This window comes from Palaemon carinicauda, chromosome 12 (genome assembly GCF_036898095.1).
Source record: "Palaemon carinicauda isolate YSFRI2023 chromosome 12, ASM3689809v2, whole genome shotgun sequence".
Classification (NCBI taxonomy): domain Eukaryota; kingdom Metazoa; phylum Arthropoda; class Malacostraca; order Decapoda; family Palaemonidae; genus Palaemon; species Palaemon carinicauda.
In genome coordinates, this window is record NC_090736.1 from 5903105 (window position 1) to 5927036 (window position 23932).

At 47.9% G+C, this 23932-nt stretch overlaps 1 protein-coding gene across 1 annotated transcript in view; it reads left to right on the top strand.

Annotated features, from left to right (window-relative positions):
- The window catches only part of LOC137651187 (ubiquinone/menaquinone biosynthesis C-methyltransferase UbiE-like), a 67437-nt gene that overhangs the window by 15487 nt on the left and 28018 nt on the right, over nt 1–23932 (top strand). Inside the window, exons 5-6 of the mRNA XM_068384338.1 lie at nt 16311–16399; nt 23301–23412. Of these exons, the coding sequence (XP_068240439.1) occupies nt 16311–16399; nt 23301–23412 (201 nt within the window). The remainder of the gene's footprint in view (nt 1–16310; nt 16400–23300; nt 23413–23932) is intronic.

Sequence of the window (23932 nt, forward strand, 5' to 3'; positions counted from 1 at the left end):
AAACTCGCTGGTAAAGAGACTGATGTCTCACCAGGTAAATCCTTGGACAGCTAGATTAGTGTCAGGTTCAGATTTCTTTAAAAAATCCTCCTCTACCCATGAGGCAGCCTCATGCTTATGAGGAGCCTCATGCTATGCGGCATCCTCCTCAAACCATGAGGCAAAAGCCTCATGCTATGCGGCAACCGCCTCAACCCATGAGGCAGGAGCCTCATACTATGCGGCATCCTCCTCAACGCATGCGGCATAAGCCTCATCCCTTGCAGCTTGAGCCTCATCCCATGCAGCATGAGTCTCATCCCATGCAGCATGAGCCTCATCCCATGCAGCATGAGCCTCATCCCATGCAGCATAAGCCGCACGCCATGCAACATGCTCTGCTTACCTTACAGCATGCTCTGCATACCTTACCGCATGCTTCTCAGTCACACATCTTTGGTTGTTGCCAACTCACTAGACTGTCAAGCAGTTTCATAACGTTGCCTTCTAGTCTGCTGCTTTTGCACCAGTGAAACCCTCACTGAGAGAACTTAGCTTTTCTCGGATATGGTTCCTGTAGATGAGAAAGTGCTATTCTCCCTCCTTCTGATTTTCCCTTGAGGACTCTGTCATTTGGAGAGGAGCCTTTAGCTACTTAGCCTCCTATGGACTTTTATTTAAGCATAGCATGCTTCCAGGGAGGGTAATGGTTCCACTTCAGTCGCTAACCCCGTCTGTTACCACACCTGCTCCCATAGACCTTGAGCTGTGTTGCAAGACATGCAATCCAAGCTTAGTCCTTGTTAGAGAATTTTTTTGTTTACGGAGTCAGTGTGTCACTGGGAAGACGTTCAACAACCAGCAGAAGTGTCTTGTTGTGACGCAGTGCGGCAACCTCAGCAACCCGATAAGGAGTTGTCTGTACGACCCAGACAGTCTAGACAGCTTCGGGTTGTCACTGTACTTCCTCGCTTCCCCATGGTTGACAGTTCACAGACTGTGCAGCAGTACCATGATCTTGTGTCCGGCTCCGTCAGACGACTAGCTTTTAAGAGCCCCCACAAGTCGTCGCTGTCTGGAGATTCTCAGATGGACTATGGATCTGACCTAGGAACTGGGCCTCCTGGTCAATTTTGAGGAGTCCCAGCTCGTCCCATCCCAGACCATTGTCTACCTGGGTATGGATCTTCAGAGTCGAGCTTTTCGGGCTTTTCCGTCGGCCCCAAAGATATACTAAGCCCTAGATTGCATCCAGAGCATGCTGAGAAGGAACCGATGCTCAGTCAGGTAGTGGATGAGTCTAACAGGGACACTTTCATCGCTGGCACTGTTCATCGAGTTAGGGAGACCCCACCTCCCCCCCTTCAGTATCATCTAGCGGCTCACTGGATAAAGGACATGACGCTAGAGACGATCTCAGTTCCTGTTTCCGAAGAGAGGAGGTCTACTCTCACGTGGTGAAAGAACAGCTTTCTTCTCAAGGAAGTCTACCTTTGGCTGTTCAGAAACCCGACCGCCGTCTCTTCTCTGACGCATCAGACACGGGCTGGGGTGCGACTTTGGACGGACAGGAATGCTCGGGAACATGGAATCAGGAGCTAAGGACACTTCACATCTATTGCAAGGAGCTGTTGGCGGTTCATCTGACCTTGATAAACTTCAAGTCCCTCCAGCTTAACAAGGTGGTGGAGGTGGACTCTGACAACACCACAGCCTTGGCTTACATCTCCAAGCAGGGAGGGACTCATTCGTGGAAGTTGTTCTAGATCGCAAGGGACCTCCTCATCTGGTTAAAAGATCGAAAGCTCACGCTGGTAACGAGGTTCATTCAGGGCGATATGAATGTCATGGCAGATCGCCTTAGCCGGAAGGGTCAGGTCATCCCCACAGAGTGGACCCTTCACAAGAATGTTTGCAGCAGACTTTGGGCCCTGTGGGGTCAGCCAACCATAGATCTGTTCGCTACCTCGATAACCTAGAGGCTCCCGTTGTATTGTTCTCCGATTCCAGACCCAGCAGCAGTTCACGTGGATGCTTTTCTGCTGGATTGGTCCCATCTCGACCTGTATGCATTCCCGCCGTTCAAGATTGTCAACAGGGTACTTCAGAAGTTCGCCTCTCGCAAAGGGACACGGCTGACGTTGGTTGGCTCCGCTCTGGCCCGCGAGAGAATGGTTCATAGAGGTACTGCAATGGCTGGTCGACATTCCCAGGACTCTTCCTCTAGGAGTGGACCTTCTACGTCTACCTCACGTAAAGAAGGTACATCCAAACCTCCACGCTCTTCGTCTGACTGCCTTCAGACTTTCGAAAGACTCTCAAGAGCTAGGGGCTTTTCGAAGGAGGCAGCCAGAGCGATTACCAGAGCAAGGAGGACATCCACTCTCAGAGTCTATCAGTCTAAAGGGGAAGTCTTCCGAAGCTGGTACAAGGCCAATGCAGTTTCCTCATCCAGTACCACTGTAACCCAGATTGCTGACTTCCTGTTACATCTAAGGAACGTAAGATCCCTTTCAGCTCCTACGATTAAGGGTTACAGAAGTATGTTGGCAGCGGTTTTCCGCCACAGAGGCTTGGATCTTTCCACCAACAAAGATCTACAGGACCTCCTTAGGTCTTTTAAGACCTCAAAGGAACGTCGGTTGTCCACTCCAGGCTGGAATCTAGACGTGGTCCTAAGGTTCCTTATGTCATCAAGATTTGAACCTCTCCAATCAGCCTCTTTTAAGGACCTCACATTAAAAACTCTTTTTCTCGTGTGCTTGACAACAGCTAAAAGAGTAAGTGAGATCCACGCCTTCAGCAGGAACATAGTTTTCACATCTGAAACGGCTACATGTTCCTTGCAGCTCGGTTTTTTGCTAAAACGAGCTTCCTTCACGTCCTTGGCCTAAGTCGTTCGAGATCCCAAGCCTGTCCAACTTGGTGGGGGACGAACTGGAGAGAGTACTTTGCCCAGTTAGAGCTCTTAGGTACTATCTAAAAAGGTCATAACCTTTACGAGGACAATCAGAAGCCTTATGGTGGGCTATCAAGAAGCCTTCTCTTCCAAGGTCTAAGAACTCAGTTTCTTACCTATTCAGGCTCCTGATTAGGGAAGCACATTCTCATCTGAAGGAAGAAGACCTTGCTTTGCTGAAGGTAAGGACACATGAAGTGAGAGCTGTGGCTACTTCAGTGGCCCTCAAACAGAACCGTTCTCTGCAGAGTGTTATGGATGCAACCTATTGGAGAAGCAAGTCAGTGTTCGCATCATTCTATCTCAAAGATGTCCAGTCTCTTTACGAGAACTTCTACACCCTGGGACCATTCGTAGCAACGAATGCAGTAGTAGGCGGGGGCTCAGCCACTACATTCCCATAATCCCATAACCTTTTTAACCTTTCTCTTGAATACTTTTTATGGGTTGTACGGTCGGCTAAGAAGCCTTCCACATCCTTGTTGATTTGGCGGGTGGTCAATTCTTTCTTGAGAAGCGCCGAGGTTAAAGGTTGTGATGAGGTCCTTTAGTATGGGTTGCAGCCCTTTATACTTCAGCACCTAAGAGTCGTTCAGCATCCTAAGAGGACCGCTACGCTCAGTAAGAAAGACGTACTTAATAAAGGCAGAGTAATGGTTCAAGTCGTCTTCCTTACCAGGTACTTATTTATTTTATGTTATTTTTGAATAACTAATAAAATAAAATACGGGATACTTAGCTTCTGTGTTAACATGTATGCTGGTCTCCACCCACCACCCTGGGTGTGAATCAGCTACATGATTATCGGGTAAGATTAATATTGAAAAATTTTATTTTCATTAGTAAAATAAATTTTTGAATATACTTACCCGATAATCATGATTTAATTGACCCACCCTTCCTCCCCATAGAGAACCAGTGGACCGAGGAAAAAATTGAGGTGGTGTTGACAAGAAGTACTAGAGTACCTGACCACAGATGGCGCTGTGGTGTTCACCCCCACCTGTATAGCGATCGCTGGCGTATCCCGACCGTAGATTTCTGTCGGCAACAGAGTTGACAGCTACATGATTATCGGGTAAGTATATTCAAAAATTTATTTTACTAATGAAAATAACATTTTGACGAAGGAAAAATCTATTTCTGGGCGAGGGACGTGTGTCGCCCAGTGGAACTACTAAGTATACCTGAGAAAAAAGTTGCATGGAATGCCAGGAATATACCCAGCTCGCTCACCCCAAAAGGGTGTCGGTATTAAAACTGGGGCGAGTGATACCACTACCAGAGGTCCCTTTCCATTTAGACTTCTCCCTCCTCAAAATCCCCCGTTACTACGAGGTGTTGTTCACTACAGCTACCCCCCCCCCCACTACCACCACCACCACCACCACCACCACCACCACCTATCCTTCTCCCATCATTCCTTGTTAGCACCCAGGAAGGTTTGGACATGTTTTTTGTAGCTCTGTGTTATTTAAATTGCTGTAAATAAAAGATTCATATTCTTTTCAATGCAAAGTGATTGCATTTGAAATCAAGAATGTTATTGATGTAGAGAAGGCAATTTTTGAGTCACATTCCCATTAGAGTTTCCTGATCAATTGTTCCTACACGTTTACAAATCTTTCATCCTTAAAATAAAAAATGTCTTCCGCGTACCGAACAGACCTTGAAATCATTAACAATGTCTTTTTTGAGCAAAGGTGTAAGGTGATGACACCAGTTATTTAAGCGGTGATCCCCACAGTATGGCCTGAGCCCACGAAAGCAAATAGGGATACAGTGCTGAGAAGACTGAAATGCAAATTGAGATGTTTTTTATCTATATGATTGCTTGATCCTGGCCTCCTAGAGAAGGCAGTAACTATATTGTTGTTATTATTATTATTATTATCATTATTATTATTATTGTTATTATTATTATTATCATTATTATCCGTGGTGGATAAGGGGGGAGGGTGGGGTGTGGCACCCCTAGCAGTACCAGCCGAACTTGGTGAGTCCCTTGTCAGGCTGGTGGAACTTAGAGAGGAGAGGTCCCCTTTTTTTTTTCATTTGTTTGATGTCGGCTACCCCCCCAAAATTGGGGGAAGCGCCTTGGTATATATGTATGTACAGTATGTATTATTATTAATATTATTATTATTATTATTATTATTATTACTACTACCAGCTAAGCTAGAGCTTTAGTTGGAAAAGCAGGATACTATAATCCCACAGGCTCCAACAGGGAAAAATAGCCTAGTGAGGAATGGAAGTAAGGAAATGAATAAACTATATGAGAAGTAATGAACAATTAGAATAAAATATTTTAAGAACAGTAACAACATTAAAACAGATCTTTTATTTATAAACTATACAAAGACTTATGCTAGCCTGGTCAACATAGAAATATTGTTTTTTCTCTTTTTGTCTTGATCTGGGAACCATGATAAATAAGGAGAAGTAGAATCTCACACCCAAGCAGAGGTAGAGGTATCTGGGTATGTTGACAGACACATTAGTAGCAAGCCTTTCCATCAGACAATCATATTAGCAAACTCAGAAAGGTTTATGTCCGTGACAGTACTTCCAGTACGATGCTGGCAAAATCTTCTTGGCCATCTTTCCTCATTGGAGAAACTCATTCCACATATGTGCCTCTACTCAAGATTTCTTCAGTGGTGGTCGAAGGGCCACTGGTTAGCCTTCAGAAATACCCGTAGCCATCTTGTTCCAGTGTGATAGGAGGTATGGGCCAATCTTATCTGGTGAAGAAAACTTCACCAAGGGAGTCCCGCTCAACTTCCCACAATTGCGTTAGAAGGGTGGAACTTACAGCTGGGGGTCTTGGTTGCCTTGGGTATATGGCCAGCAGAAGAGAAGCATTTGCACATTAATGTGTTGGAAATGGTAGTAGTAGTTCTAGCTTTGTAAGCATTCCAGTAGCATTTGAGGAAGCACTTGGTATTAGTAGCTTACATCATCAAAAAAGCATAAGTACCAAGTTAGTATTCGAATAAGGAATTTTATTATTAGAATTGTTTCTTCTGGTGGAGACCCTAATACATTTAATATAATTATTACTTTATGCAATCTTTTAAAGTACATTAATCTTAAAGTAAAGACACATTTCATATTGGTTAATTATTGCCACTAAATTTCATGTAATTTTCCTATGCAGTGGATATGTTCTCATGATACCTTCATGAGATAGCAGTTATTAATTGTAAACCCCTCTTGGTTTGAATTAGTTAAAGTTATACAGTGAACCCTCGCTACTTCGCGGTTCGACCATCGCGGATTCACCACTTCGCGGATTTTTTTCATAACCCATGTATATACATATATCGCAGATTTTCCGGAAATATCGAAAATACCGCGATGTGACCGATGGTGCGAGATAGGAGAAAGTAAGGAAAATTGAATCATGATTGATTTTCAATATAAATGAAACTTTGAGGAGCAACAAAGATATCATTTGTTAGAGAGATAGAGAGAGGTAAGGAATGGGAGGTAGTGAAAAGTAGCCCACAGAGGGAGAGAGAGGTAGAGGTAGAGAGAGAGAGGTAGAGAGAGAGAGAGAGAGAGAGATAGGTAGAGAGAGAGAGAGAGAGAGATAGGTAGAGAGAGAGAGAGAGAGATAGGTAGAGAGAGAGAGAGAGAGAGGTAGAGAGAGAGAGAGAGAGAGAGAGAGAGATAGAGGGGGGTTTAAATGTAATAAACAAAAAAAATTGATAGGTTATAACACATTGGTGCTTATGTAATATCAACTGTATACTGTAGACGGTTTGAATAAGTTAAGAAATGGTATAAACGATACTTTGTTAGTGTATTCGTACACACTCAAGAGCGGCAGCTAGATGACAGCTGATCTAATCACAGCCAAAAGTAAAACAAAAAGAAGTCAACAATACTCGATTTTTAAAACACACCCGAAATTTAAAAACAAAAGTACACGCTTTCTTAATGTGCAATTAACTATTTAAAGAGTAGCAATTTTCTAGAATAAAATGATATTTCCCAAAAAATAGTGGTTTGCTGATGAAATCGGATGCCGTATTTTTAGCTATGATTGAAATGGATGTAGACTCGGCCTAATTTTTTCGTTTCGTATTTAATTGACACTAAGAAAACTAATTTTAGTTTCTTCATCTAAATGTAAGTATTGTATAACACGAAGAGAGAGAGAGAGAGAGAGAGAGAGAGAGAGAGAGAGAGAGAGAGAGAGAGAGAGAATGAATCAGCTGTTGTAATCAAATGGCGTGTTTTTGTTTCGTGAGAATTTCATCGCCACGACTATAACAACAACATACTGTACTGAACTTTACAGTATTATACAGACTACTGTAATATGATAAAGTAAAATATTTGTAATCTATTTTATATGAAATGGGGCTATTTTTTTGTTTAAAATTTACATTTACGTATGTAAAACAACTCTCTCTCTCTCTCTCTCTCTCTCTCTCTCTCTCTCTCTCTCTCTCTCTCTCTCTCTCTCTCTCTCTCTCTCGTAGATTGTTTTCCTGCTTTGCTACGTATGTATGAATTTATATACATACGGTAAATAATATTTGTAATAACATATTTTATAAAAGCTTTTACTGAAATATCATTATTTATCACTTTCATTTCTTAGTTTGTTTACTGAGCGTACTTTATGACGCCGTCGTTTCAGGCGGCGTCATAAAGAAAAACATTTCATTTGGAAGTTCTAAGAAAAATTAAGTAAAACATTAGTAATAACCAAATCAACATACTGTACTGAATAATCAATATAATCGATGCAAAAAATAACCTATACACAGATGTGTAAATGCGTTTTTTCTTCATTATAATCAGAGATAAACGTAAACAAAACATTGGTTGCCATTTTTTATCGTATTTTTGGCGTGTACAGGAAACGCATGATATAAAGTTGCCTTTAATATTTGTGCCTGTTTTAGTTTATTGTACGCTAGTACATGCATTAAGTGTTCTGTACATTAAAGGGTAGTTTGTTAACAGTACTACGTACAAGGGAAGGTTTTAAAAGTCTGAATATACATGTTAAATAAATAGGTAAATATGGTGTCACTACTTCGCGGATTTTCACCTATCGCGGCCGGGTCTGGAACCTATCTACCGCGATAAACGAGGGTTCACTGTACCATATTTTGATGAATGCTCTTTATTGAAATTTGTGTAAATTGTAAATATGAACTCTTCAGAATTAATCAGAATTCCAAACAAATTAGAAATATGATATTGATACTGCAATTTAAAACTCACTTTATGTAAATGGTTCTTAAAATTGGTTTGTTCCGTAACCGAAATACAAACCACGTTATTTACATAGGGTTTACTTTTCGGCGTAGCTGAAATGACGAGCCATTAAGATTTTAACGAGGGTTAACTACCCCCCGCTAGTTAGCTGGGGGTAGGGAAGGGGTAGCTTGCTACCCCTCCCCCCACACACACCTGTGAGTTGTCTCACTTCAATTTTTGGCTCGGACGAAGACAGACGTTGCTGTTTTTCGTCCTCGTTAATGACAGCCTTAATTTTCTTTTGTCTTTTTCTAGTGCTGTGTACTTTGAAGTTGGCCTCGACCTTTTGTCATCTTTATGCGCAAGTGCCCTGGACTCGCTGACCGCCCTTGTGGGACCTTTATGTCGGCAGAGGACACCGATCCTCACACCCTTTGCCCGCAGTGCCGAGGCCGACGGTGTGATAGTGAGTATATGTGTGGTGAGTGCAGGGAGTGGTCTGCCTCCCAGTGGGAGAAGTTCGGCCGCCGGCGTAAGAAGAAGCCTAAAAGAGACCGTTCTCCTTCAGGGGCAACCTTGAAGAAGGTGGTCTCCAAGGACTCCTCTTCCGCCGCCCGAATCTCCCCCGAAGCTCCCGCTCGAGCGGTCTCTCCTGAGAGGCTGCCGAGTGGTAGCGCAGGCCCTAGTGGTGTTTCCCGACCTCAGGGTGCGGGAGAGGGCATTGCCTCCCATAGCGTGGCAGCTCCCTCTTCTCCTCTGGGGGAGGATAATTTGGAGTTTGAGGAATTTGACCAGACTGTTGCTAATAATGATTTGTTTCAGCTTTGGGCTTCCTTGGGGCTTAAGGGCGTGCCCTGTTTGACCTGATCCAGTTGGGGGCTGCGGTCAAACAGTCGCCGGTAATACCGGAGGTTTTCCCTTCGGATTTTGTCGACACTGTTTTGGCCGACCCTTCCGACGGGTCTGGTCAAACCCTTGATAGTGCTCCTGTTGCGGACGTTGCTGATGGCCCTCCTCCTCCCTCTGAAGATCCTCCGAGGGGGGAGGTGAGTCCCACGGTCTCTCCTGCGGGCGGCTCTTCCTCTCGGGGGGAGTGCGCTGACAGAGACTCCTCTTCGGAGGACTGATGACCCGGACGCCCTTCCTCGTGGTCGTATTTGACGTAAGGCCCGTAGGCCTCTTCGCAGCAGAGGGCTTCCTTCTCCCTATAAAGGAGTTAGAAGGTACCTCTTTGGGTCGTCCTCGCCTGATCCTCCCCCGAAGGAGGAGCCTCTCCGGCAGGAGCAGCCCGTCACAGCAGCGCCCCTTGACCTCTCCGCGGATCGTTCGCGATCCCCTACGCCTGCCAGACCTTCCGACCTGCCTTCTCCGTTCCTGGCCACAGATGCAGTTTGGGCGCCTTCTCATCCTGTTATCCAACAGGCACCGATCCCTTCGGGGTTAAGGGACTTTACCCACAGTGTGGGTAAGTCCCTTGCGCGTCAGGGTTTCCCTGCGCGCCCACCTGTGCGTTCGCGTGCAGTAGCGCTCAAGTGCTCCCCAGAATCAAAGTCTTCGGACTTAACTCGCCAGCGCTCTCCTGTTCGACAGCGCTCCCCTGCGCGGCAGCGATCACTTGCTCGCCAGCGCCCTCGTGTTCCTGATGTGCGCACTGCGCGCCCTCGTTCTCCTGAGTGTCGTCGTTCTCCTGTGCGCAGCCGCGCTATTGATCAATCTGTGCCTGTTGTGCGCCACCGTTCATCACCTCGTCCACAATCGCCTGATCTGGACTTAGGCAAGGGTACTAACCCGTCGCCTCGCCCGCGTGCCGCTGTGCGCCCTTCTGCTCCGGCGCAACAGCGAGCTAAAGCTCCTGTTCGCGAGCGTTCGCCTGCGTGTTCTTCCACCTCCTCTGATGTGCGCGGAAACCTTGCAGCGCGCCAACGTTCTCCTGCGCGTTCACGCGATCACTCGCCTGTGCGCAAGCGCTCTCCTGAGCGTCCTCGCCCTTCCCAGCCTGATCGCCCCAGGTCTTCGACTTGCCCGCGCGATAAATAACCTGCGCGCAGTCGTTCGCCTGTTCGTGGTTCGCGCCCTCGTTCTCCTGAACGCGCGCGACATCATTCACCATCGCGCCAGCGTTCTCCGACGTGCCAGCGCTCCTCGCCTGGTAAACGCTCGCCAAGTCGCTTGCGACTTCTTTCGCGTTCTCCGACGCGCCACCATTGCTCACCTAGCGCTCAGCGCACACCTTTGCCCGCGCGGTCTCGTGCTCCTTCACGTGCACGTCAACGCATTCCCTCGCCAACGTGCCAGCGCGATCGCTCTTCATCGTGCCGTCGTGCCCTTTCGCCTACACGCCCGCGCGCCCACACGCCATCTCGCCCGCGCGCCCGCGCGCCCACGTGTCCCCTCGCCCGCAAGCGTACGCGCCCACGCGCATTCTTCCACACGCGGCAATGCGCCCACGCCTCGGAAATCGCCCGTGCGCGATTCCTTGAATGTTTTTTCGCGTGAGGACCGTCGTGATTCCCATTCCCGCAGGGAACATCAGCGCGACCATCCGGCAGGGACACGGACTTCCAGAGCAGTCTCTGGATCCCCTCCGCGCAAGCGTAGGTTTTCTCACCAGGACCAGGACCAGGAAGGATCTATGGAGAGGTCCATGCAACACTCTTTTTCCTCTTCTTCTTTTCAGGCAGGCCCCGTGGTGTCCACCCCGAAGGATCAGGAGATCCCCTTTCCTCCAGCGGGAATAATTGACAGTGTCGGTTACTCGCCAGCCTTGGTTCCGTCACATTATGAACGCGGTGGTCCAGGCTGTGAAGCCTGCCCTCGTTGATATGGGACTTAAACCAACAGCAGGCTCTTCCCCGCTGAAGAGAAGGAGAGGAGTGGATTTCGTGGTGACTTCTCCTCGGGTGAAGTTGGCTCCCAAGAGGTCGGTGAGGAGGACTCCTACGCCTTCTCCTACGTGTGCTGTTTCTCCTTCTCCTGTGGACAGGTTATCTCCTTCCTCAGGAGAGTCCAGCGAGGCAGTGTTATCTCCCACGGCACCAATGGGAGGAACTCCTCCTCTTCGGAGAGAAGCTGCTTGCGAGGATGCCCCCTCCCGTACCTCTTTGCTGGAGCTCTGTTTTCCTCCTAGGAGGGAGCCCAAGGACTCCAAGACGGTTCCTAAATCGTTATCCAGGATACGTCCAGGACCAACTAAGCCCCAGGAGGACGTCCACGTTTCTCCTCAAGATGAGCATTTGGGGACCGGAGACTTAGCTGCCAGTCCGCAAGGAGGAGACCAGTTTGAGTCGGAGCACTCTTTCTGGCAGGTCCTAAGCTTGATGAGGCAGCTCAACAAGTTTAAGGACCCGGAGACTGCCCCTCATCAGGGCATGGACATGGTGCTAGACGAAGTCTTTGGCATCCAGAAGCCCCCTAAGTCCAGCGCAGCTTTGCCTTGGTCTAAAGGGGTGAAAGGGCCAGGGATAGAGTCAAAGCCCAGCTCTCCGAGCTCTCCTCCTCTGGTCATTCCTCTGCCGGGTTCAAACTCCTCCCACCTCCTCGAGTACATCAAAGGAGGTACTTTGAGATCATGGGGGAGTCCAGTATGGCCCTTCCGCTCCACCATTCCGTGGAAGAGCTGACCAGGGGAACTCCTCTCGAGAAGCTCTCCGCCCGGCAAGTGACGTATTCGGCATCGGAGATCCTGAACCTTGAGAAGGTCGCGAAGAGTGCCTTGCAGGCAACTTCGTGGCTGGACGTTTGGCTGGGATCTCTGGGCATCCTATTGCGCTCTGAGGATCTGTCCAAGGAGAGCAATAGGAAGGCTTTGGAGACCTTCCTCCTCTCGGGCACGCGTTCGATCGAGTTCCTCGCTCATCAGGTAGCTAACCTGTGGGCTAACTCGATTCTCAAGCGTCGCGACGCAGTGACCGAGAGGTTCCATCCGAAGGTCCCCGCCGTGGACGTCTGCAGGCTCAGGCACTCCTCCATTACTGGGAGGGATCTGCTCGAGCCCAACGATTTGGAACGAACAGCCGAGAGGTTGAGGAGATCAAATCAAGATTCTCTCCTCTGGAGGGCCCTGATGTCTCGGCCCTACAAGCCTCCGGCACCTCAACAGCAACAGCAGCCTCACAAGACATCGAAGCAGGCTCCGGCAGCTAAGATAGGGGTGTCTAAGCCGCAGACCTTTCAGACCAAGGACAGAAGGCGCGGCAAGTCCTCTAGGGGAGGTAAGAATCCTAGAGGCAGCGGCCGAGGCCGCAAGCGCTAGGATTGGCAATCCCCCTGCGTGTCCACCTGTGGGGGGATGCCTGAAAAGTTGCGTGCACAGGTGGCAGCAACTTGGGGGCGATTCTTGGATGGTCTCGGTGGTCGGCCATGGTTATCGCGTCCCGTTCACGACATCTCCACTGACAGCGAATCCAGTGCCGCTGAACTCCTATGCCATGGGATCGGCAAAGGGGTTAGCCCTTCGGGCGGATGTCGAGACCATGCTCAAGAAGGATGCTCTCCAGGAAGTTGACGACGGCTCCCCAGGCTTCTTCAGTTGACTCTTTCTTGTAAAGAAGGCGTCTGGAGGCTGGAGACCGGTCATTGACCTCTCGGCCCTGAACAAGTTTGTCAAGCAAACTTCGTTCAGCATGGAGACAGCAGACACGGTCAGACTTGCAGTGAGACCGCAAGACTTCATGTGCACACTGGATCTGAAGGACGCGTACTTCCAGATCCCAATCCATCCGTCTTCCAGGAAGTAATTGAGATTCAGCCTAGACAGCAAGATCTACCAGTTCAAGGTGCTGTGTTTTGGTCTCTTCACAGCTCCTCAAGTATCCACCAGAGTGTTCGCTTTGATTTCGTCTTGGGCGCACAGGAACGGCATACGTCTCCTCCGTTATCTGGATGACTGGCTGGTCCTGGCAGACTCGGAGTCGACCCTTCTTCGACACCGAGACAGGCTTCTGGAGGTTTGCCGAGACCTGGGGGTCGTGGTAAACCTCGAGAAGTCCTCTCTGCTTCCGACAAAACGACTGGTATATCTAGGCATGATATTAGACACCGATCTCCACAAAGCCTTTCCATCAGACGACAGGATAGCGAGGCTGAGGAAGGTCGCAGAACCTTTCCTCAGGCGGGTAGAGCTTCCGGCCCATTCGTGGTTGCGTCTTCTAGGTCACCATTCCTCCCTGGCACGTTTAGTCCCGAACGGCCGCCTCAGGATAAGATCCCTGCAATGGCGGCTAAAGTCCCGGTGGAATCAAGGCTTCGATTCTCCGGACTTTCTGGTCCCTATAAGACTCACGGAACTGACGGACCTTTGGTAGTGGCTGGAGGACGCGAACCTCCAGAAGGGAGTGGATCTTCTCGTCCTCCCCCCAGAATTGACTCTGTTTTCGGACGCGTCAAAAGAAGGGTGGGGGGCCCACATTGTGAACCAAAGGATCTCAAGCCTCTGGTCAGAATCAGAAAAGTACCTCCACATGAACCTGCTAGAAATGAAGGCAGTTTTCCTGGATCTTCAACAGTTCCAACAGACCCTGGTGGGTCACTCCGTAGTGGTGATGAGCGACAACACTACGGTAGTGGCTTACATCAATAAGCAGGGAGGTACTTTTTCTGGACAGCTATCCCATCTCGCAGTAGAGATTCTGAGGTGGTCCGAAGCCCACTCGGTCACACTTTCGGCTCGCTTCATTCCAGGCAAGAGGAATGTGCTTGCCGACAGTCTGAGCAGGTCGACGCAGATAGTGAGTACCGAGTGGTCTTTGGATCCTCAGATAGCCAACAAAGTCCTGACTTTGTGGGGTTCCCCGACAGTAGATCTGTTCGCGACAGCCTTGAATTCCAAGCTGCCCCTGTACTGTTCTCCAGTCCCGGACCCCAAGGCTCTCTGGCAAGATGCCTTTCAGCAGAGGTGGGACAACATCGACGTTTACGCCTTCCCACCTTTCTGTCTGATGAGAAGGGTGCTCAACAAGACCAGACTATCGGTCAATCTCTCCATGACTCTTGTGGCTCCGCTATGGCATCACACGGAATGGTTCCTGGACCTTCTGCAGCTCCTGACGAACCTTCCGAGGGAACTTCCCCCACGACACGAGCTACTCAGACAACCACACTGCAACAACTTTCACAGGGCCGTAGCGTCGCTTCGGCTTCACGCCTGGAGACTATCCAGCATCTCCTCACAGAGAGAGGATTTTCGCAGCAGGTTGCGGGCAGGATGTCTCGCCACCTATGCAAATCCTCTATCGGAATCTACCAGGCGAAGTGGAAAGTCTTCATTGGTGTCGTGGGAGGGGTATCTCTCCACTTGATGCCACTATTCCAGCAATAGCGGAGTTCCTTGTGTATTTACGGGAGGAAATGCGCCTTTCAGTTCCAGCTATCGCTCAGCCTTAAGCCTGGCGTTTAGGCTGAAAGGAGTGGACATTTCCTCTTCGTTAGAACTCTCTCTACTCATACGCAGCTATGAGCTAACCTGCACTCAGTCAGAAGTAAGACCTCCTTGGAACGTGGTTCAGGTCCTCAGGGCTCTGAAGAGAGCCCCATTTGAAGCATTACGCCAGGCGTCTGATCGCCACCTGTCTTGGAAGACGGCTTTCCTGCTCGCTTTGGCATCGGCCAAGCGGGTCAGTGAACTTCATGGTCTTTCTTACGACGTCGCCCATTCAAGGGTATGGGGGGAGGTAACGTTCAGGTTCGTCCCTGAGTTTGTTGCCAAGACTCAGAATCTTGGGGTGTCGAACCCTAGGTTCGACTCCTTCAGGGTGACGAGTCTTCGTTCTGTAACAAGTGATCCAGACCATCTGTTACTTTGCCCAGTAAGGTGTCTGAGGCATTACTTGAAGAGAACAGCTGCTGTCCGTCCTCAGGTGCAAGCGTTATTCGTAAGCACAGGGAGGACGAAGAGGAGGGTCACCAGGAACACCATCTCAGCCTGGATCCGGAAGGTTATCCAACATACCTTGGATCCTGACCCTCCTCCGTCACGCCGCCCTAGAGCGCACGATGTCAGGGGCATCGCTACGTCCCTGGCATTCAAGAGAAATTTCTTGGTGACGCAGCTGGGGTGTGGAAGTGTCAGACGACGTTCACAGCCCACTACCTGCAGGACGTGACCCACAGGAGCTTCGACACATTCTCTATTGGCCCTGTGGTGGCTGCACAACAGCTGGTCTAACCTCAGGCTCCTTATTGGACAGGTAGCAGAAGGTTGGGGGCATTGTTACCCGGTTTTAGTCTGCGTGATTGAAAGAGTATGTCTGGCCCTTACTTCTTTCTTCATTCTCCCCTCCCCTGGGGAAAGCAGCATCCTGGTCTCTGCATAGCTGACCTCAACCTCTGCAGGTAAACCATGCTCCCTTATGCTCCTAGTATTAACTATGATACTGTTTGCGTCCCCTATACCCTGACGAGGTGGTATTGGGAACGTCCTAGCCTAGATTTCTATCTAAAGAACTTCAGGTCAATTTCCTAGGACGAGTCACAACTTCCTCCACACACAACTTACGTAGGCCGCTCATCCGTAGCAAGCTTAGGAGAGTGCGAGGTGCAGTGACCCCCTTTCTCGAGTGCTGCTCACTTGGTTTTCGGGTCGCCGGGTAAAGCCAAAGCCAGTAAGGCTGGGGACTTTCCGCCCTTCCTAAGGGGTAAGTCACCCTTTGTAAATAGCGTGGTTTGTATTTCGGTTACGGAACAAATGACAAATTCGGAGACAATTTGTATTTTTCCTAACCATATAAACCTTAGCTATTTACACATATTTGCCTGCCAGCCCTGTCCCCCAAGTCAAGTCCTACTGTACCTCTAAGTGAAGTGAGAGAACTCACAGGTGTGTGGGGGGGAGGGGTAGCAAGCTACCCCTTCCCTACCCCCAGCTTACTAGCGGGGGGTAGTTAACCCTTGTTAAAATCTTAATGGCTCGTCATTTCAGCTACGCCGAAAAGTAAACCCTATGTAAATAGCTAAGGTTTGTATGGTTAGGTAAAATACAAATTATCTCCGAATTTGTCATTTTGCTTAAGAAATGTTTAAGGATATTATAACTTTATCTCATTTTTACTATCAAAGCCATAAACTAAGTGATTATAGTCTTCTAATTTACCAATAGATTCTTTGTTAGTTATATTCATTATAGAATTATAGTAGGTACCATCTTTTACAGGCACTAAGTGAAGCATACAGAGTGCTAAAGCCAGGCGGTAGATTTATGTGCTTGGAGTTTAGTCAAGTTAACAACTCTGGTGTTAAATGGTAAGGATGAGTTGCATTTTGTTACATGATTTTGACCACAATTTGTATTTTTCCCAGCTATAGAAACCCGAATCGTTTAGCAAAGGTCCCGCCTTAAGCAAGTCTTTGGCCAGGTTAGTCTTGTGAAGAGACGCCGTGAGCAACCTCCCGCTAGCTCTTTGGGCATGCGCTGTGTTTACCCAGCACGAAGCATGACACAACCAACCAAAATCAAGTTGACCAGTTGTAGAAAACATGATCAGTAATAACTCCATGAAATGAGTCGGGTTTGTATAACTAGGAAAAATACATATTAGATAAAATTTGTAGTTTTCAATATTTAACTTAGCCGGTAATTATAATAGCTGCAGCTCTGCTGCTCGACAGAAAACTCTACGGAAAAAATCCGCCAGCGATCGCTATGCAGGTAGGGGGTGTACTTCAACAGCGCCATCTGTCGTCCAGATACCCAGTACTCATTGTAAACAAAGAACTCAATTTTCTCTCTGTCGTGCTACCGGCAAGACCTACTAATTCGCTGTTGCTAACTGGATTTGTTTTGACAACTATTTGGTGAAGTACACTATTCTAGTTTTGAGCTTTCGCTGTGCAGGCTTTCTCTTCAATAAATCCTTGCATTCTTTTTTTTTTTTTGATTACGGATTATTTGTTGATGACTTTGGATAGTTTTTGAATTCCCCTTTGACCAATTCAAAATGGCTGACCCTTCTCAAGTCCCAAAATTCAGGAAGTATAATGCTAGGGACTGTTCAAGGCGTCTTCCGAAGGCCTCTATCGATCCTCGCACTGTTTGTTCCAATTGTCGGGATAAAACCTGTCAATTGGAAGATCGATGTGAGGAATGCGTTGGGCTTTCGGAATTCGATTTTATCGAATTCCAAAAATATACACGAAGGCTAGAGAGAGATAGAGTCAGGAGAAGTTCCTCTCGTTCTGTTGAATTTTCCTCTCCTCATGCCCCACAACCTATTCCTTCCCCTGTAGTGGTTGCTCCTAATCCCCCTTCTGGCACTCAGGAACCTTCGATGGCTGATATGATGCGTGCCATCCAAGCTCTGGGTGAGAGAGTTGAGTCCCTGGCTAGTGACCGTAACCAGCTCATGGCGGACGTCAAGGAGCTGAAGTGTAAAAGTGCAGTGGGAAGTGATAAAGTGAGTGATAGTTTTGTGGATGGTGTTGCGCTTGAGGGTTCGTCTGTTCGTGCCTGTCGTCCTCCTAGTCCGGGACCTCTTGCAAGCTCCCAAGTCCAGGGGAGAAGCAATGTCGTACGACCAATGGGTTCGAGAGGCTTTAATCAGCGAACAGACGTTCCCTCCGTGGTTTCGGGCGTATCTACCCAAGATCGCCCCTACCACACAAAGACGAGAGAGCCCATTTATACCTCGTCTGCGGAAGAGGTTTCTCGCAAGAAACCATGGACCAAGGTCTCACGACCGTTAAAGCGCAAGTCGGTCCCTTCCGTGCAAGTCCAACGGCCCAGCTGTAGCCACTGGGTCAGTTCGGACTCGCTGCAGTCTTCCGATGATTGCTCACCTCCTAAGAGAGGCAAAGCGGTACCGCCTCAGACAGTTACACCGTCTGTCGCCGCACCTGCTCCTGCAGACCCTAAGTGGTCTTTGCTGCAGAGCATGCAGTCCCAATTAACGTCTCTTATGCAGGACTTGCGTGCGGAGAAGGTTGCTGCTGCACCAGCTAGTACAGCCTCTTGCCTACAACCAACCACACACTCGGTTGTGCGTCCTGTGGACGCTGAGGCAACCTTCTTGCGCACTCCAGTTGAGAGAGTTCCGCCACCCATGCGTTCCAGTGTACCCTGCCAGCCGCATGTTGACGTTCAGCGACGCACGGAGCCTTCCGTTGACGTTCGCGAGGTACAACAACCGTCAGAGTTGTTTTGTTTTGACGCGGTGCGTCAACCTCCGCAACCCAGTGTGGTTGCCACTACTCACCCACATCAGGCCAGACAGTCTGGAGTAGACGCTGTGCGTCCCCGCGCTGCTATGGTTGTTGCCAGCTCACAGACTGGGCAACAGTTCCATGACGTTGCGTCCGGTTCAGTCACAGGTGCACCCGTGCGACCGGACTCAGCTAACCAGCCGTTACCTACTCCATTGCCGCTTCCTCCTCAATACTCGGACGATGGACTTTCTGATGACGATGGTGCTGCACACGTTGATGAACCACATTCGGATCTTGACGAGCCTAAGTCCACGCAACCCTCTTTGGACTTTAGGAAGGTTTTAGCTCTGTTCAAAGAGATGTTTCCGGACTAGTTTGTGTCTGTGGCTCCGCGCTCTCCTCCGTCAGAGTTTGTTCTAGGTATGCCGTCATCCTCACCTGCCTTTACTAGACTCGTCCTCGCACGCTCGTCCAAGAGAGCTTTACGAGTGATAGGAGATTGGATGCAGTCCAAAAAGAGTCTAGGGAAAACAGCCTTTACGTTTCCCCCTGCTAGACTCTCTTCTAGATCGAGCGTCTGGTATGCCACGGGAGAAGTTCTCGGCTTGGGAGTTCCTGCCTCTGCCCAGGGCGACTTCTCAAGTCTTGTAGACTCTCCCCGCAGGCTAGCCATGAGACGCTCAAAAATATGTTGGTCATCTTCGGACCTAGACCACCTTTTGAAAGGGATATTTAGAGCCTTCGAGGTCTTCAACTTCTCCTCTTTCTAAGTGCCTCTTTCCAGAGGACTTGATTAAGGAGATTGCTGCTTCTTTGATACAGAAGGACACTCATGATCTGGTTGCATCCTCCGCTCGCAAAGCCACCCTTTTGCCTACCTTGTCAGCTAGACCAAGGATGGACACTCCAGCGTCCCGATTTATTCCGCCCTTTCGTGGCAGAGCCTCCAGCAGAGGAGGTGCTCGTGCCGAAGGGAGACGTGGTAAGAAGAAAGGAACCAAGTCCTTTAAAGGCAGAGTCTGACTGCCAGCTTCTTCAGACAGCAGTGGGAGCCAGACTCAAGAACTTCTGGCAGACCTGGGAGAAGAGAGGCGCAGATGCACAATCTGTGAAGTTGCTCAGAGAGGGGTACAAGATCCCGTTTGTACGAAAAACCCCTCTAGCAACGTCTCCCATCTCTCTCTCTCCCAGGTACAGAGAGGAAGACAAGAGATGAGCATTGAAACAGGAAGTGTCTCTCTTACTAGAAAAGGGAGCAGTAGTCAAAGTCCTGGACCATCAAACCCCGGGCTTCTACAACCGTCTCTTCTTAGTGGCAAAGAAGACAGGAGGGTGGAGGCCGGTGCTAGACGTCAGTGCGCTGAATGTCTTTGTCACAAAGCAGACGTTCTCCATGGAGACCACAAAGTCCGTTCTAGCAGCGGTCAGAAGGGAAGACTGGATGGTCTCTTTAGACCTAAGGGACGCATACTTCCACGTCCCCATCCACCCAGATTCCCAACCTTTTCTGAGATTTGTTTACGAAAAGGTTGTCTACCAGTTTCAAGCCCTGTGCTTTGGCCTAAGCACAGCTCCTCTTGTGTTTACGAGGCTGATGAGGAATGTAGCCAAATTCCTTCATTTAGCGGACATCCGAGCCTCCCTCTATTTGGACGACTGGCTTCTAAGAGCTTCTTCCAGTCGTCGCTGTCTGAAGGATCTAAAGTGGACTCTAGATCTGACCAAGGAATTGGGTCTCCTTATCAATTTGGAAAAGTCTCAAGTGGTCCCATCCCAAACTATTGTGTATTTAGGGATGGAGATTCACAGTCTAGCTTTTCGGGCTTTTCCGTCGGCCCCCAGAACAAGCCAAGCCCAGTTATGCATCCAGAACATGCTGAAGAAGGAACGATGTTCAGTCAGGCAGTGGATGAGTCTGATAGGGACACTATCATCCCTGGAACAGTTCGTATCGTTAGGAAGACTACACCTCCGTCCTCTTCAATATCACCTAGCTGTTTACTGGAAAAAGGACAAGACGCTAGAAGCGGTCTCGATCCCCATTTCCGAGAAGATGAAGTCTTGCCTGACTTGGTGGAAGGACAGTATCAGCCTCAGAGAGGGTCTGCCCCTGGCTGTTCAGACTCCCAACCACGTTCTCTTCTCGGACGCATCTGACACAGGCTGGGGCGCGACATTAGATGGTCGGGAATGCTCGGGAACTTGGAACTCGAGTCAAAGGAAAATGCATATCAACTGCAAGGAGCTACTGGCAGTTCATCTGGCCTTGAAAAGCTTCAAGTCTCTCCTTCAAGGCAAAGTGGTGGAGGTGAACTCGGACAACACCACGGCTTTGGCGTACATCTCCAAGCAAGGAGGGACCCACTCTATGACGTTGTACGAGATCGCAAGGGACCTCCTCACCTGGTCAAAAGGTCAAAACATTTCGCTAGTAACGAGGTTCATCCAAGGCAACTTGAATGTCATGGCAGATTGCCTCAGTCGGAAGGGACAAATCATTCCAACAGAATGGACCCTGCACAAGGATGTGTGCAAGAGACTTTGGGCCACATGGGGCCAGCCAACCATAGATCTCTTCGCAACCTCGATGACCAAGAGGCTCCCAATATATTGCTCACCAATCCCGGACCCAGCAGCAGTTCATATAGATGCCTTTCTCCTAGATTGGTCACATCTAGACCTATATGCATTCCCCCCGTTCAAGATTGTCAACAAGGTACTGCAGAAGTTCGCCTCTCACGAAGGGACAAGGTTGACGTTAGTTGCTCCCCTCTGGCCCGCGAGAGAATGGTTCACCGAGGTACTTCGATGGCTAGTGGACGTTCCCAGAACTCTTCCTCTAAGGGTGGACCTTCTACGTCAGCCACACGTAAAGAAGGTACACCAAGGCCTCCACGCTCTTCGTCTGACTGCCTTCAGACTATCGAAAGACTCTCGAGAGCTAGAGGCTTTTCGAAGGAGGCAGCCAGGGCGATTGCTAGAGCAAGGAGGACATCCACCCTTAGAGTCTACCAATCGAAGTGGGAAGTCTTCCGAAACTGGTGCAAGTCAGTATCTGTATCCTCGACCAGTACCTCTGTAACTCAAATACCTGACTTCCTTTTATACCTGAGGAAAGAACGATCTCTTTCAGCTCCCACTATCAAGGGTTACAGAAGCATGTTGGCATCAGTCTTCCATCACAGAGGCTTGGATCTTTCCAACAATAAAGATCTACAGGACCTCCTTAAGTCTTTTGAGACCACCAAGGAGCGTCGTTTGGCTACACCTGGTTGGAATTTAGACGTGGTACTAAGATTCCTCATGTCAGAAAGGTTTGAGCCGCTACAATCAGCCTCCTTTAAAGATCTCACCTTAAAGACTCTTTTCCTGGTTTGCTTAGCCACAGCTAAAAGAGTCAGTGAGATTCACGCCTTCAGCAGGAACATCGGATTTTCATCTGAAACGGCTACATGTTCTCTACAACTTGGTTTTCTAGCCAAAAACGAGCTACCTTCTCGTCCTTGGCCGAAATCGTTCGATATTCCAAGCCTATCAAATATGGTTGGGAATGAACTAGAAAGAGTCTTATGCCCTGTGAGAGCTCTTAAGTTCTATTTAAGACAAACTAAACCTTTACGAGGACAGTCAGAAGCTTTATGGTGTTCAGTTAAGAAACCATCTTTGCCTATGTCAAAGAATGCTTTATCCTATTTTATCAGACTGTTAATACGAGAAGCTCATTCACATCTGAGTGAGGAAGACCAAGCTTTGCTGAAGGTAAGGACACATGAAGTTAGAGCTGTCGCAACTTCAGTGGCCTTTAAACAAAATAGATCTCTGCGAAGTATAATGGACGCAACCTATTGGAGAAGCAAGTCAGTGTTCGCATTTTTATGTTATGGATGTCCAGTCTCTTTATGAGGACTGCTACACTCTGGGACCATTCGTAGCAGCGAGTGCAGTAGTGGGTGAGGGCTCAACCACTACAATCCCCTAATTCCATAACCTTTTTAATCTTTCTCTTGAAATGTTTTTTATTGTTGTTTTTGGGTTGTCCGGAAGGCTAAGAAGCCTTTCGCATCCTGGTTGATTTGGCGGGTGGTCAAATTCTTTTCTTTAGAAGCGCCTAGATTAGAGGTTTTGATGAGGTCCTGTGGTATGGGTTGCAACCCTTCATACTTCAGATCCTAGGGGTCGCTCAGCATCCTAAGAGGATCGCGAGGCTCCGTAAGGAAGACGTACTTAAAAAGGCAGAGTAATTGTTCAAGTCGACTTCCTTACCAGGTACCTATTTATTTTGTTTTTGTTATTTTGATAACTTCCAAAATGAAATAAAAAATCCTTAGCTCATAATGATGTAAACATTTATTGCTGGTCTCTACCCACCCCCCTGGGTGTGAATCAGCTATTATAATCACCGGCTAAGTTAAATATTGAAAAATGTTATTTTGATAATAAAATAAATTTTTGAATATACTTACCCGGTGATTATAAATTAAAGGACCCTCCCTTCCTCCCCAATAGAGACGCAGTGGACCGAGGAGAAAATTGAGTTCTTTGTTTACAATGAGTACTGGGTATCTGGACGACAGATGGCGCTGTTGAAGTACACCCCCTACCTGCATAGCGATCGCTGGCGGATTTTTTCCGTAGAGTTTTCTGTCGAGCAGCAGAGCTGCAGCTATTATAATCACCGGGTAAGTATATTCAAAAATTTATTTTATTATCAAAATAACATTTTTCATAACTATTGTATGAAGACCAATTTTGGATTACAGTATTTCAAAAATGTGTTTAATACAGTCTGTACTTTTCATATTTATTTTTTGATTTTCAAATTTAAAAATTCATATACATTTCAAAATTGTAATAGAAAATGTGAAAAGTTGTTGAATTTTTTATTCTTGCAAGTTATGCTTAAACTGAATTGGAAGAGTTTACTAATTACTGTATGTTCATATACAGTAGTAGTGTTAGTGAGGAATGAAAATGTGCTAAGGCTTTATTTTATGATTTGCAGGCTGTATGACAAATATTCCTTCAATATAATACCTGCTATGGGACAAGTTGTTGCAGGAGACTGGAAAAGTTATCAGTACTTGGTTGAAAGCATTCGGAAGTTTCCTGATCAAGTAAGTTTATATTATATGTATTCATATGTATGTAAGTGAATCAAGAAAAGACAGGTTATTGAATTGACTGAGAAGCTTGATTATTAAAATTAATCTTACCTGGTAGTCATCATGCTTTAATCATCAAACGGTTGTTAGCTCAATACGATGGTTTTCTCCTTGGTATCAGATGCAGTTGAGCAGTCCTGGTCGGGACCCAACACTGAATCTTTATCCCTTTTACCCCCAAAGGACGTACTGGTACGTTTCACAAAAGCCATCCCTTTACCCCCATGGACGTACCGGTACGTCCTTGCAAAAAAATGCAATAAATTTTTTTTTTTTCATACATACATACATATACCCAGGCACTTCCCCCAATTTTGGGGGGTAGCTGACACCAACAATGAAACAAAACAAAAAAGGGGACCTCTACTCTCTACGTTCCTTCAGCCTAACCAGGGACTCAACCTAGTTCAGCTGGTACTGCTAGGGTGCCACAGCCCAACCTCCCACATTTCCACCACAGATGAAGCTTCAT